This window comes from Halichoeres trimaculatus, unplaced genomic scaffold (genome assembly GCF_033239565.1).
Source record: "Halichoeres trimaculatus isolate MK-OKI-2021-1 unplaced genomic scaffold, fHalTri1.1 fHalTri1_scaffold_3, whole genome shotgun sequence".
NCBI lineage: Eukaryota > Metazoa > Chordata > Actinopteri > Labriformes > Labridae > Halichoeres > Halichoeres trimaculatus.
In genome coordinates, this window is record NW_027437181.1 from 132774 (window position 1) to 148244 (window position 15471).

Consider the following 15471-nt stretch of genomic DNA (forward strand, 5'->3'; position numbering starts at 1 on the left):
GGAAGCTTCGTCGTCTCTCTGACGTGTCAGACGCTGTAAACACTCTCAGCATGTTTTCGTTTCCTTTCCAGCTGAAGTTTAAAATCCTGGAGCTGGTAACCAGCGCGTCCGTGGAGCTCCCCTCCTCCGGCCTGATGTTCCTGCACGAAGAGAGGCCGGTCAGACACGTGAGTCCACCACGCTGGTCCAGGTCTGAGCTCAGACCCTCACTAACCTGAACAGACTCAGACTCAGACTTTGGACTGAAGGAGGTCATTCTGGTCTTATCAAACTTATCAAACAGGGGGTGAGAAAGATTAAGTACAGTGTGTATGATGATGGTATTAATAGAAGAAGAGCGTGTGTGTGTGTGTGTGTGTGCTCTAACTGAGCACACACACACGCTCTGAGCAGAGTCTGGCTCAGCGAAGCAGCAGAGGATCAGACTGGAGGGTTCAGCACATGAGCTGTGTGGAGCTCAGGGACCGAAAGGACCAGCAGCACATCGTGTTCAAGTCTGAGCTAATAACTGCTCTCTGCTGCCATCTACTGGCCTGCTCAAACACTGCTCAAACACTGCTCAAACACTGCTCAAACACTGCTCAAACACTGCTCAAACACTGCTCAAACACTGCTCAAACACTGCTCAAACACTGCTCAAACACTCAGGGACTGCGTCTCTTTTACGCCTCAGAGCAAAGATACTTTACTGCCACTAACTGGAACTTTTTAGGCAAACCAACTTTTGATTTGTCTTCAAGACCAACATCTGACGTCCTCCAGACAAATGTCTGAGTGACTGACACATTTTAATTCTGTAAATTTATTTAAAATCTGTGGTGAAAGTCTCTGAATGTGCCACTGTGAGCTTCACAGTCTCAGCTTCAGTAAAGAGTGACCGGCCTCTCCGCTCTGTAAAGTCTGAACCATCCCTGTCAAAGCTGCGTCTTCGGAGTTTTTACAGACGGTCAAACATTAGAAATGTGAGATTTTCTTGATTCAAACGTTGAATCTTCTTTTTTATCAGATTGTTGTGGAGATCAGGAGGGAGGGCGATTACAGGATCTCTGTCTGGATCATCATCGGCAGCACGCTGGGAGGACTCTTACTGCTGGCTCTGCTCATTCTGGCTCTTTGGAAGGTAAGACACAAACTGACCAGCAGGGGGCGCCTGCTCTGTGACCCTTCCTACGACCCCTCAGCTCTTTAGTTTGACCACAGTCGGTTTAAGATCAAATCTATTCAGCTCTTTTTTTTTTAGGCTTTTTATGGTTTTAAAGGGTGTGGAACAATGGTGCCACCTTGTGGTACTGTGTGAAATCACATCTGTTAATAAAGAAGCAGGCACAACACATTTAATAATTTAGTAGCAGCTGACATTGACTTGTGCTTATTTCATAAGTTGTTTGTTATTTATAATTTCTTTACATGACTTATGAACAGATTTTACTCTTTGATTTGTTTGTGTTTTGTTTGTTCTCCTTAAATTAATACAATGAAAAATAAAAATGTATTTTTGTGACTGAGGGGTATTAAAAACTGACAGAGTATTTCAAACTTTACCAACCAAACCCAGTTTTTATGGAAGTTAATGATTTTGATCATGAAGCAGCGACAGACAGAGGCTGAAGCTCAGTTTGACTGTTTGTTTTTATGAACCTGAAAAAGTAGAAACACTGGATGAAGATCATCATCCGTTTAAATCACAGGAAGTCACTGACCACACACACAAACTCAATCATTAATGTCAAAGTGTGACCCCTGCTGGCCACCAGACAAAATGCAGGTGGATGGCTCATGTGTTGGTCTCACAGCCCGTACCCGTTCTTTGAAACTATAACTTTAAAGCTAAAGACGCTAACGCTACAGAAGCTAAAGCTAAAGCTAAAGAAGCTAACACTACAGAGGCTAACGCTACAGAAGCTAACGCTACAGAAGCTAACGCTACAGAAGCTAACGCTACAGAAGCTAACAGGAGTTTTTCCTCTGCTGTTTCTGTCTCTCTGTGAAACCTGGACCGTGTCCCTGACCCGTGCTCCAGCTCGGATTCTTCCGGAGGCAGAAGAGGAAGGACGAAGACGAGCAGGAAGCCAACGGGAAGGTGGCGGAGGAGCGGTAACGCAGGCTGAGGGCCCCCCAGCAGACACCTTTTCCACAGGGGACCCGTCACTCAGGGACCAACCCACCCCCCCGCTGCTCCCTAACAACACAGTGGCTCCACAAAGACAGCTCTGCATGAGCGCTGAGGAGAGGCTCGCTCAGCGCACTGGACCGTCCCACGCCATGACCCCTGACCCCGAGTCAGCACTGTCACACTCACTTAGCATTCCTGCACTGCTGCGACATTAGGGCCTCTTTTGTCTCTGCTCTCCGCCGCCCTCTGTGTCGCCTCCAGCTTCAGGCCGGAGCCACGACGGTCTGAACACGACCAGAGGAGGTTTCATGATCTGCTCTGAGAGTTTCAGGCCACGGATCGAGGCGCGTCAGCCAATCACACCTTTGTCTCTTTCAGATGTATATTTATTTAACTCTTAAATTTTGAATACTTGGAAAACCTCAGGGGTGACCGTCCACCCAGGAGCTACCACAAATGTAAAGTGACTATATTGTATACTGAATTAGGTGTTTAAAGTGTATTATCTGCCACGTATTCAGCTCGTTATAATTTATTAAGAAAGAAAAGAACCAAAGTTTCCAGAGCTTCACCTCCAGAGACTCTTTATCTCCTCAGAGCGATCTTCACGCCTCTTTAAAGGATCAGCTTCAAACATTTGATGCACTTTTACTTTGTACAAAATCAACTTGAATTTTGTAAATAGTCAAGTTTTTACCTTTTTGTACGCCTGAAGGTTTCTGAGGGTTTTCAGTTTTTATCTCACGGTTTGTGGCATTACTTTGTAACTTAAGGAGACGATGAAACGTGTCGGCTGTGTGTCACTGAACCTGATTGAAGGTGTTGCATGCTTTTTAACATGCACTGCGTCAGAGTACGGGCTGTGCACGGATACTGCAGGCAGCACAGGATTTCTCTCAAAGACTGAACCCGGTCACACACAGATGGGTCTGATTAATGCACATCGCCTACAGTTCCTCTGCAGCCTCCTGATGTTACCGTCACATGTTTTTCTTTCTGTTTGGTGAGGAGCTGTTACACGTCTACAAATAAAATACTGTGTATATCTGGGTGTCTCTTATTATTTCACCTGCGGCTGCAGAAAGACGGGAAACCACACACACACCAGGTCTGAGAAGGTGATTTTTACAGCATTAACAGATTTACAGCCTGGGTAAAAAAAAAGAGAGAGACTTGTGTCTGCAGATCTCATTACTCTGCTCACTGTGAGCTTTTTGATTGATTTATTTAACAGTATTTTCAGTGACACTAAGATTATAAGTTTGTTCAGAGCCGCAGCTCATTGGCTGACAGGTCTGTAGCAGGTCGTGACGAAGTCTCCTCTGAAATTCAACATTTCCATTATCGCTTCCTCTGACCATTAGCTTCAATACTCTGCATCAGAAACAGATGAGTGACATCACAAAGACTATGTCTATTTATAATACAGTCTGGGATCAAACTGTTTGAGGAGCAAAAGAGAAATCACACTCATTTTAAGTTTCTGTAAAGATTCAAACTTTGATCACAAGAAAACTCTAAATCAGACGCTGAGGACTCGACTTTTAGCTTAAAAACACGAGTTAAAGTTATTCGTGAGCTTCCTCCATAAAAAAGAAGCTTCCTGATGGAAATGAGTGATCAGATCATTTCAGATCAAAGACATTGGTGCAAAAAAACAAAAAAAAAAACAAAAGTGAAATAAAAAATAAAAATGAGCATTCACTGACAAATGAATCACCAACAGCAGACGTTTGAATCACACAGTAAACATTTCTGACCAGCAGGTTAAGCTAGGCTAACGGCTAAGCTACAGGGCAAAATGAGCTTCCTCCAGAGGCACAAAGTCCCAAACTTCCGTTTCTTTCCTTCAAAATAAAAGCCCCTGGTGACACACTCAGAGAGTTTCCGTAGCCCTTTAATAAGACATGAAGTTTGTAACATCAGTGACTCAGTTTGTTGAAGCTCCACTCTGAGCAGACAGTAACAACCTGAGACAGTAACATGTTCAACAGGACATTTATTCAGATTAACAGCACGGAATAAAGGAGGGAGGAGAATCTGGATTAACTCAGCAGCCCCACGGTGCGTGGATCCATGTCTCAGTGTCAGTGGGGCCTTTCCCCTCTATGTGCTCACCTTTCAGAGCCAAAATAAACCACAATAAATAAATAAATAAATAAATAAATAAATAAATAAATACATAAATACATAAATACATAAATAAATAAACAAATAAATAAATAAATAAATAAATAAATAAATAAATAAACAAACATATATAGTAGAACTTTTTGTGTCTGACTTAAGTAAAAGAGGCGTTAAAGCCGAGACAGTGACAGAAGTTTACATCATCTACACTTTGATCCAAACAGCTCAGACTTTATATAGATCCCGTTTATTAACACTCATCAGCTGCTGATCCGTCTCCACCTGAACTCTTCTGAGGAGACATTTACAGTCAGGTTCACAGAGACTTCCAGAGAGAGAGAGGAGAGCTCGATGACCCCGTGTGGTTCTGTTTGATATCAAATATGATCCAGTTTCTCTCCGGAAACGAACTTTCTGTCAGAGTTCTCGCTCCTGGTGACGCTTCTCGCGGGACTTCCTGACCTCCCCTGTCATCATAAAACATGTGGTGGTGATGACCATGGAGGGAAACGTGTGTCTGCTCTGTGAGTCCATCAAATGCTCCGTTCCTCTCATCCGCGGGTTCATTACGCACGACCCGCTCAGCTCCGGACCATCAGGTGTGTTTCTACCCAAACTGCAGTTTTCTGGTCTATGGGGTCAGATTGGAGCCCAAACCTGTACAGTCCACATGAGACAGCCTGGAGTCTCCGCAGTCCATGATGTGAAGCGGTCCCTTGGTGTCTCCCTGCGTGAAGGAGCGTGTGGTGCCGGTCTTGTTGCTGGGCGGGCCGGACTCTCTGAAAACCAGACTGTGGAGCATCTTCCTGATCTCCGGCCTCATCAGGCAGTAAAGCACCGGGTTCAAGCAGCTGTTTGCGTGCGCCAGGCACACGGTGACGGGGAAGACGTAGGTGTGCACCATGTAGTAAGACCTGTCCCAGTTCACTGCGTTAAACTTGACCAGCACGCCCCAGAAGGTGATGGCGTGGTTCGGCATCCAGCAGAAGAAGAAGGACAAAACCACGACGGCCACAGACCTGGTGACTCTGCTCCTCCGCCCGGGGTTGCTGCTGTCCATGCTCCTCCTCCGGACGAAGCGCAGCAGCATCAGGTAGTTCACGCTGACGATGAGCATGGGGATGATGAAGGCCACCAGGATCTTCTGGATGTGGTAGAGCGCGAGCCAGTCGTGTCCATCCGGGAACCTGAGCAGACAGAGTTTCTCCCCTGCCACCACGGTCACGGTGGAGAAGACAGCCGTGGGAGCTGTGGCCGCCGTGGCTGCCGCCCACAGCACCACGCACACCCAGCGCACACCCCTGGACCTCCTGCGGGCTTTCTTCCTCAGGGCGGAGGACACGGACCAGTACCGGGTCACGCTCATGGCGGTGAGGAAGAAGACGCTGGCGTACATGTTCATGACGGTGACGGACAGGATGATCTTACACATGGCGTCTCCGAACGGCCAGCTGAAGTCCAGCGCGGTGTCCACGGCCCAGAAGGGCAGAGTGAGCACGAACTGAAAGTCCGTCACTGCCAAGTTGATGATGAAGAAGTTGATGCTGGACTTTTTCCGTCCCTGCCGTAACCTCATGAGGAAGAAAACCAGCAGGTTCCCCACCAGACCCATGGCGCACACCACGGAGTAAACCACGGAGATGAGGATCCGGAGGACGAAGGCGCCGTCTGCGCTCACGTCGATGTCCTCGAAGCTGAACTTGTCAAAACCAGGAGAGCTCCGGTTCGTCGGCGCGCTGTGGTTCCGGTTTCCCTCCATGTCTGAGGAGAGGAGCCTGCGCGGACAGCAGGTGAGAGGGAGCAGGTGAGAGGGAGCAGGTGAGAGGGAGCAGGTGAGAGGGAGACTCTTCTGCTGCTCCGGAGCCAGCGCTGCCTCCGCTCAGAGGATGCGCTCTGCTTTTATACAGGTGAGTCGCTCCTCAGCTCGGCCACGATTGGTCGAGGAAGACGTGACAGGAAAGCAGAGAATCATAGAAACGACGCTCTTCATCCCTCAGCTCTCACAGGCTGCTCATCATCATCATCACCTGTGGCTGGATGCATGTTGCTCTGGGAGCGTGCGTAAAGTGCGCGTCATGGTGAAACCAGCAATGAGACCTCTCCGTGTGGATCTGATGAGCTGAGACTGACAGTGTGTGTTTGCTGCTGTCGATTCGAGCATGGGGCGTGAAAAATGAGAGACCAAAAGAATCTGAAAGACCAAAACAACCCGGACCCTCCAGCTGGTTTTAATTCAGCTTAATTCTCTTTTTATTTATGTTATAATTCACGAAATGAGGTCACGTGTCCCTTGAACTGTTGCACATTTTGCTGAAACAGAGAGAAGACTTTCCCTGCATCAGTTTGTCCGCTAGAGGGCGCACACAGCTCAGGCTGTTGGAGAATATTAAAGTCAAACTATAACAAAGAGTTGATGGAGAAAGTGAACTTTTCCACGGAGCATTTTACAGCTGTGTCCCTGAGGAGGGTGTGAGGCGCCCTCTGGGGGATTTCTGGGGCATGAAACGCAAGAAGCGTCATGTTGTCTTAAATGTGTGTTTCAGAAATGAGTTTTTAATCTGGAGCTTCTCTGAACCGGATGTTTTGGCACTTCCCATCTCTCCCGCTGCTCCCAGGAGGGTTTGAGACAGTTTCCCGGACTCGCGTCCTCGGTTTTGACGCACGGCGGGGGGAGCACGGCACAGCCCGGCGCGTCTGATCAGTCCTCACTTTTCTGACTCCACGTGAATGCATCCACATCTCCACAGGTCCTCATCTGACCCAGCGGGAAGAACTCGGAGGAGGAAGGAGCTCACTTTGTGGAGCCACTGCCAGCTGGACTGGAGCGGAGGATCCGGTTTCTCGGAGCAGCATTCCCCTTTAAGCCCGCTGCCCCGCTCAGAGATAGCCCATTGTCTGGAGTCCTCCCATCTGTGGGGGTGGCTCCGCCAAAGTTCGCTGAGAAATGTTGGAGCTGTCACTGGCTGTCGGTGGGAGGCTGATGGAGGACGGAGGCAGCCCGGACTCGAACACCGACTTTGAAACGGGTCTGAAAAGCGAACCAATGCAACGACAACGCCCCGGAGACAGAGACCATGTCCAGGCCTGAGCCGGAGGAGTCCGCTGGAGCCCACACAGTCTGAGTGCATGGCAGCAACAAAGGCGAACTGCTCCTGCAGCTCAGAGGGGATCCGTCCGAACTGACAGTCGCTGCTGCGGTGGAAAGACATGAAATGCGCCCTGAACCCAGGCCAGAGTCCTGACAAGATGACCCGGACGGACTGCGGGCTCCACGCCTCCGGACGAGGACTCTCCCTCATCCACTTCTTCACTGCACTTCTGCTGGGGCACTGCAGGGCGCTGGGAGGATCACACGGACCAGGTCAGTCCAGAACCAACCGTTTACATGCTAATCCTCTGCTGCTGCTGCTGCTGCTGCTGCTGCTGCTGCTGCTCCTCCTGCTGCTGCTGCTGCTGCTGCTGCTGCTCCTCCTGCTGCTGCTGTTGCTGCTGCTGCTGCTGCTGCTGCTGCTCCTGCTGCTCTCCTGAGTGTCAGAGTCCTCTGAGTGAGACCAGCAGTCCTCAGAGCAGGGGGCAGCTGGGGCCTGTGTTTACAGTGTTTACAGGAGTCTGACCACAGCCCTGACTGGAAGCTGCAGGCTGGAAGCTGCAGACTGGGAGCTGCAGGCTGGGAGCTGCAGGCTGGGAGCTGCAGGCTGGGAGCTGCAGACTGGGAGCTGCAGGCTGGGAGCTGCAGGCTGAGAGCTGCAGGCTGGGAGCTGCAGGCTGAGAGCTGCAGACTGTGAGTTGTGCAGAGCTGCTCTCCATGAAAGCATCAAAGCTTCGTCTCATGTGAAGCTAACATCTGCTCGGCCTGGAGCCACAACAAAGAATCCAGCCGACCCTGACCTCTGACCTCTGACCTCTGACCTCATGGATCAGGTCAGGAAACAGCGTCTCCTGCAGGAAGCGTCGTCTCTGTTTCTGCTGCTGTGAAGGTGGAGATGTTCATCATCACTGAGCTTATCTCTCCACCCTGCCTCCTCCTCCTCTGGCTCCATGTCGGGCGTGGTTTGGGTGGTGTTGAGTCAGGCCTTACTTCAGATGACACCTGTCGGCTGTGAGCTCCTCAGAGAAAAGCAGAGTGCTGGTTGTCGTAGAGAGGAGGTTAGCAGCGAGTTGATGGATTATCAGGTGGTTAACGTCTCAGGAGCCCCAACAGTCAGTTTACAAAGCCACAGACAGGTGGAGAGAAACACAGACAGCTTCCTCTAAGGCCCTGTGAGGACTTTACTGTGATCTTTAAAGAGTCTCACTTTACGTATTTGTCTGATCATCAGTCATGGTTTAAAATGACATGATGAGCATCAGATCTGATTATTGTCTGAATGTTGTTTCTCAGTATCCGTGGTCTCATCGACAGCTCATAGACTGTCTGTGCATCGACTCTCTGTGCATCGACTCTGAGCTTGTCAAGTTAAGATCCTCTGTTTTCTGGAGAAAACAGTTTCTTATATCTAATTGGACGTACTCCTGGACACTGGAGCTACGTCACTATGAATAAACACATTGCCTCATCACTTTGCATTCTGGGAAACGTAGTCTCAAGCTGAGAAACAAAAGAGTTTAAAGGAGAGTCAAAAATATCTGTTCTCCCAAACAATTGTGTGACCGAGCAAGAGTCACATTTTAACGACAGTGGGCGAAGGTGCTCATGGGAAACTGAGTCTTCATCCTGGAAACACACTACTGGTTCAGGCCAAAGGGGGCGCTGCAGCCTACGAGAGTCCTCAAAGATCCTTTTAACTCAGATTTAACAGCAGGAGTTTCATCAGCTCAGCTCATGTCTGTACGGACCCAGATCTGCACTCCTCCCACTCATCAACCAGACATCCCAGGGGTCTCTGGTGGTCTCTGGTAGTCTCAGATGGTCTCAGGGGTCTCAGGTGGTCTTCGGGTCTCAGGTCGTGTCTGGTGCTCTCAAGGGTCTCAGGTGGTCTCTGGGGTCTCTGGTGGCCCCAGGGGTCTCAGATGGTCTTAGGTGGTTTCTGGTGGTCTCACGTGGTCTCAGGTGGTCTCTGGGGTCTCAGGTAATTTCTGGTGGTCTCTGGGGTCTTAGGTGGTCTCAGGTGGTCTCTGGTAGTCTCTTGGGTCTCAGGTGGTCTCAGGTGGTCTTTAGTGGTCTCAGGTGGTCTTCGGGTCTCAGGTCGTGTCTGGTGCTCTCAAGGGTCTCAGATGGTCTCAGGTGGTTTCTGGTGGTCTCACGTGGTCTCAGGTGGTCTCTGGGGTCTCAGGTAATTTCTGGTGGTCTCTGGGGTCTTAGGTGCTCTCAGGTGGTCTCTTGGGTCTCAGTTGGTCTCAGGTGGTCTCAGGTGGTTTCTGGTGGTCTCACGTGGTCTCAGGGGTCTCAGGTGGTCTTTAGCGGTCTCAGATGGTCTTCGGGTCTCAGGTCGTCTCTGGTGCTCTCAAGGGTCTCAGGTGGTCTCTGGGGTCTCTGGTGGCCTCAGGTGGTCCAGGTGGATCCAGATCCAGATTTGCGATGACTCTACCATGCGGATCCAGATCTGGGATGAGTCCACCTGATGAAGGACTTGCTGAGGGCTGCTGTTTGCAGTCCATTGGGGTTAGGGTTAGGCTGCAGTGACCTCTGCAGATGAAATATTCAGTGTCCAGGGATAAAACCCGGCTGGCGTTGTTGGACTCTGACTTTCCTCTCAGTCAGGGAGAAATTCCACGCAGCTCATTCCCAAACTCCTCCACCTCAGACCTCTCTGTGCTGATCTGGTCTCTGAGTATTTGATCAGATCCGGCTCAGCAGAGCTGCTCAGGGGGAGACCTTGTTTCCTCTCCCAGAGCTGTGAGGGATCATCGCTCCAGTCCTGCCTCTGGATGAGACCTGGTTCAGATCAGGTTTGGCCTTCCTTCTGAGACGGATTGTGGGGCGTTGTGTTTTCAGTTCATGATGCAACAAACGTGAAACTTCCCCAAACACACAGTCGGTGTGAGCCCAGGAGGCGATGGGAGTTTAGTTTGACTGTGGTTGGATGTTTGTGGGTGGTTTGCAGAGATACTGACCACGATATGAGGAAATACAGGAAGTTAACCACAGATTGACTCAGCATCACTTCCTCATGAGCCCTTGTGGTGGCGCTATCCAGCTCTTCACCGTTTATAAGTATGAGTGTTGTTGTTATCACAGATGAATCATTAAAGCAGAATTTGTGTGTGTGTGTGTGTGTGTGTGTGTGTGTGTGTGTGTGTGTGTGTGTGTGTGTGTGTGTGTGTGTGAGCAGAGTATCAGTGTCACATCTCCTCCCCCCTCTGTAGATTTCTTGTAGCGATCGTTGTTTCTGATCGGTGTTTCTGATCGGTGTTTCTGATTGGTGTTTCTGATCGGTGTTTCTGATCGGTGTTTCTGATCGGTGTTTCTGATCGGTGTTTCTGATCGGTGTTTCTGATCGGTGTTTCTGATCGGTGTTTCTGATCGGTGTTTCTGATCGGTGTTTCTGATCGCTGTTTCTGATCGCTGTTTCTGATCGCTGTTTCTGATCGGTGTTTCTGATCAGTGTTTCTGATTGCTGTTTCTGATCTGTGGATGGTATGGTTGATTTTTCTGGGAGTTGAAGGTTGAAGGAGGATATCAGGCTCCTCCCGTGGCGCTGCGTGCGGTTCAGCAGCGGTCAGACGTTAAAATGATGGATGTGACGCTCAGCTGGGTTTGTTTAGAGCTGTGTTTACAGATTTACAGCCTCTGAGTTTGTGAATTACCTCCAACGTTCCCATGATTTACTGACTCCTCCTCTCATCCCTCTGACAGAGAGAGCGCTGCGGGATTTTCCCCAGTATGAAGTCGTTCACCCCACTCGAGTGGATGCTGGAGGCCACTTCCTGTCCAACATCCTGTCTCACCACGCTCGCCGCGTTCAGCGTCGGGAAGCCTCAGAGGAACCAGCCGACCTGGACCGAGTCTTCTACCGGTTGTGGCACGGCGGTCACAGTTTGCACTTTAACCTCACCCTCAACCCTGACCTGCTGGCTCCAGGCTTCCTGACAGAGAGGAGGTACGGTGGCCTGGAGGGGGCAAAGATCAGTCCACCTGGAAGCTCACAGTGCCACTACCTGGGTGAAGTGTCCGAGGAGGGATCTGTGAGAGGGAGGGCGGCCATAAGCACCTGTGATGGACTGGTGAGTCACTCCAAGCACATCAGCTCCCTCCCACTCCACAAGTCTGGATTAAATCTGGATTATATCTGGATTATATCTTGATTGAGTCTGGATTATATCTGGGTTAAATCTGGATTATATCTGGGTTAAATCTGGATTATATCTGGATTGAGTCTGGATTATATCTGGGTTAAATCTGGATTATATCTGGGTTAAATCTGGATGATATCTGGGTTAAATCTGGATTAATTCAGGATAAAGTCTGGATTAGGTCTGAATTCGGTCCAGAATACGTCAGGATTAAATCCATATTACATCTGGATTAAGTCTAGATTGGGTCTGGATTAAATCCAGATTGGATCTGGATTAAATTCAGATTAAGTCAGGATTAAATCTGGATTAAGACTGTTTAATTCTGGATTAAGTCTGATTTTAGTCCAGATTAAGTCAGGATTAAATCTGGATTAAGCCTGTTTAATTCTGGATTAAGTCTGATTTTAGTCCAGATTAAATCAGGATCAAATCCATATTAAATCTGAATTAGGTCTAGATTGGGTTTGGATTGAATCTGGATTAGACCAGGATTAAATCCACATTAAGTCTGGATAAAAATTACAGACGAAGTCTGTATAAATCTGGACTAAACCCAGATAAAGCTGGGATAAAGTATGGATGTATTCTGGATTAAATCCATGTTAAATCTGGATTAAATACAGATTAAGCCTGGAATAAATCTGGATTAAGTTCAGATAAAGCCTGGGTTTGCCGAGATAAAGTCTGGATAAAGTTTAGATTAAGTGTAGATCGGGTCTGGATTAAGTCCAGATCAAATCTGGATTAAATCTAGATTAATTCTGGATTAAAGTCAGGATTAAGTCTGAATATAGTCTAGATTAATTCTGGATTAAAGTCTGGATTAAGTCTGAATATAGTCTAGATTAAGTATGGATCGAGTCCAGATTAAGTCCAGATAAAGCCTGGGTTTGTTTAGATTAAGTCTGGATTAAATCTGGATTAAGGATACAGATTTAGTCCGTGTCAGGTCATGCAGCCGCAGCAGAAAATTCGTGGTGGTTTTTGGGTTTTGTGCTCGTGTTTGGAAAGAGGTAAAGTTTGGATACAAAGACAGAGAAATCTGTCACCGTTGGTTTGCTCGTCAGAAACCTGGAGTTGATCAGATTGTGTAACAGATGAAGCTCTTAAAAAATGAAAAGTCTGGCAGAGTTCCTCCTCCTGCAGCACGGTGGAGCTGGTTAATAACGGCTCTGTCTCTCAGATCACGCTGCTCTGTCGGAGCTCCCGGCGTGCGGAGCTCCCGGCGTGCGGGGCTCCCGGCGTGCGGAGCTCCCGGCGTGCGGAGCTCCCGGCGTGCGGGGCTCCCGGCGTGCGGAGCTCCTGGCGTGCGGTGCCAGCGGCGGCCTCTGTAGCCTGCAGCTGTTAGCCATTAGCTCCTTTCCCTCCCTCAGATTCTCTTCGTTTTTCTCACCTGTAGCCACGAGCAGCAACAAACTACTTCAGCTCATTAAGTTCAGAGACCAACTTTTTTCACATGTGCAGAAACCAAATGGTTCCCCCTGAGGCGCCTCTGAGGCTGTGAGCACATCCTGGGTTGATGCAGTCGGCCCAGCAGATGAAACAGGACACAGATCTATAAATCTGTTTAATATTTATATCAGACAATTACTCCCAGCACCAAACTTCTTCCTGATTCAGTTTGCTCCTCTTCTAAGTGGATCTGAGTCCCTGGAGGCGTGTTACACACTGTGTTTGTTGACACTCGAGCTGTTTGTCCAGACTCACCTGTGTGTAAACAGGAGAGGAGATTTGACTGAACGCTCACCGCTGCTCTGCGTGTGGACTAAACAAACATGGCCTGAAGTGAAGGAGTCAGAACATCACTTTGGTTTGTTTTATTTCTCTCCCAGTAAGAGTTGAAGGGCAGTGAATGCTCTGATTGATCGGACACACGGCCTGGTTAGCTCGAGGTGTCTCTGTGTCTCTGGGGCTGTCATCACAGGCTGTATGTTGTTAAATGAATGAGTTGGTGCAGCAGCTTCAAGCGTCTTCAGGCAGGAAACTCCAGCTGCATCATTTTCATGTGTGCTGTGCAACCTTTCACCCAGCCCCTGACAAAACGTCCTCTTAGTCAGACCTGCCGCTTCAAGGTTTCCCGTCCCTGCTTCCCCTCCTTCCTGCCTGTCTCCCTGCAGCAGCGCAGTGCTCAGACGTCCAGCCCTAACTCCTCCCAGCATCTCTCTGCAGGCTCCCGATGAATATTCTGTCATCACTCTTTAATTTCTGCTTTTAAAGTTCCTCTGAGCTCCATGCCAGCTCTCAGCATCCATCCTATCCATCCACAGAGCACCTCAGTGAACCCAACCCAGCCAAGGACAAGGTGCTAGTCCTGACTGTGAGTTCAGCTGCTGAAGGGTTTGGGTCGATACAGTTTGAGACGACCAGCTGAACTAAGTAAAGTCACTGAAACTCTCCCAATGACCGCAGGCTGTGGGTTCAAACCCAGAGATGAAGGGATGGACCGTTCAGCTGGAAACTCTCGGTATATCTGAGCAAACATCACCAAAACTTCACTTTGAGAGGATCTGTGGAGTCATGATTGTTTTTCAGACCGACATGTGTCGTCTTCCTCTCCGCCGTCTGTCAGAGGCTCCAAACCCACTCAGAAAAAGTTATCAGTGAAAATAAAATCTGTCTTTTGTCTTGAAGGAAATCTTGGATTTGTTTTGTAGTGAAGGTGGACTCTGGATCTGGACTGACCAACGGAGGTCAGAGCGGAGAGAAAGAGCACGAGCTAAAACATGAGCTAAAGGCGTAAACAGGAGCTAAAGGCTAAAACAGGAGCTAAAGGCGTAAACAGGAGCTAAAGGCTAAAACAGGAGCTAAAGGCGTAAACAGGAGCTAAAGGCGTAAACAGGAGCTAAAGGCTAAAACAGGAGCTAAAGGCTAAAATATGAGCTAAAAGCTAAAACAGGAGCTAAAGTTTAAAACATGAGCTAAAGGCGTAAACAGGAGCTAAAGGCTAAAACAGAAGCTAAAGGCTAAAACAGGAGCTAAAGTTTAAAACATGAGCTAAGGCTGTGACAGTTTGCTGCCGGCTCCTCTGACGCTGCTCTACCTTTGTCTGTGAGGTCCTGCGCCGCCCCCCTGTGGTACTCCTGTAAAGCACTTCCTGTGAGTTTGTGCAGCAGCTCCTCTGCCAAGCATCAGAGTGATCTGGTGCCTCTGTGACAGCTGAGGGAGCAGAGCGCAGACGGGAATCAGCAGAGAGCAGAAAAGGGGGTGCTGGGATCTGGTTTTGGTGCAGAGCCAGCAGGGTGTGGGGTGCAGAGATTTATGGGACATCTGTCCCCTTTCACAGTCAAACGCGTGAAGTCTGCGGCCAGCGCAGCAGTCAGGGTGTTGGAGCTGTTGAAGCTGAGGCTCAGAGGGAGCTGAGGTCTGAGCTCAGTCTGGGTGCAGCGCACTGAGACGTTTCTGGGTAGACTTTGGGTTTTGTTTGTGTAGCTGACAGAAAACTGCAGAGCTTGAAGAGGCCCGGCTCGTAAACACAGCAGCAGCTCCTCAAACAGGCACTCAGGCTCAGCTGTTAGACCTTCGTCTCTCCTCTTCCTCTGAAGCTACATCCAGCAGAGGAAGCTCCTCCTCAGAGAGCAGATTAGTGTTTCTGTCTCTCAGCGTGAGGCTCCAGCAGCCGGGGATCAACAAGGATCTGTCTCAGGTCTGCAGTAATTACACAGCTCCTCTCTGAAAGTAAATCATCCTTTAAAATAAACTCCAAAGTCCAAACATGACTCCTCACCTGCAGAGAAACCAGAATTAGCTGCTGTGAGTAACAGAAACACAACATGTGGCTGTTTCTCTGACTCTTCGTCTCAGGGTAAAAGTCTGCACCACGTCTGCAGAGTTTCCCTCGTCACTGTGAACGCTGCGTCCTGACAATAAGTGGATGCTCCCCTGAGTGTCTCTGCAGCTCACAGCTACAGTGAGGATGGCACGGGGCTTGTTTGGTAGAGTGATGGATATGACAGGACGCCGGTGAAGGTTATTTTACCTTAAAGGTCCCATAT

The 15471-nt window shown here is 49.1% G+C and overlaps 3 protein-coding genes across 3 annotated transcripts in view; 2 read left to right on the forward strand and 1 right to left on the reverse strand.

The window, feature by feature from the left end:
- LOC141787652 (integrin alpha-11-like) overlaps positions 1–3108 on the forward strand; it is a 54240-nt gene extending 51132 nt beyond the window's left edge. Inside the window, exons 28-30 of the mRNA XM_074666221.1 lie at positions 72–167; positions 1007–1120; positions 2021–3108. Of these exons, the coding sequence (XP_074522322.1) occupies positions 72–167; positions 1007–1120; positions 2021–2098 (288 nt within the window). The 3' untranslated portion in view covers positions 2099–3108. The remainder of the gene's footprint in view (positions 1–71; positions 168–1006; positions 1121–2020) is intronic.
- Positions 3109–4336: 1228 nt separating this feature from the next.
- LOC141787704 (relaxin-3 receptor 1-like) lies at positions 4337–7033 on the reverse strand. Its single transcript, XM_074666338.1, has one exon. The coding sequence runs from the start codon at positions 6000–6002 to the stop codon at positions 4875–4877; it is 1128 nt and encodes a 375-aa protein (XP_074522439.1). The 5' UTR covers positions 6003–7033; the 3' UTR covers positions 4337–4874.
- Positions 6967–15471, forward strand: part of adamts7 (a disintegrin-like and metallopeptidase (reprolysin type) with thrombospondin type 1 motif, 7) — a 59194-nt gene continuing 50689 nt past the window's right edge. The window contains exons 1-2 of the mRNA XM_074666339.1: positions 6967–7604; positions 11040–11407. Coding sequence (XP_074522440.1) covers positions 7451–7604; positions 11040–11407 — 522 coding nt within the window. The 5' untranslated portion in view covers positions 6967–7450. The remainder of the gene's footprint in view (positions 7605–11039; positions 11408–15471) is intronic.

Coding starts and splice junctions, on each gene's coding strand:
- LOC141787704 (XM_074666338.1), bottom strand. CDS start 6,002: ATGGAGGGAAACCGGAACCACAGCGCGCCGACGAACCGGAGCTCTCCT.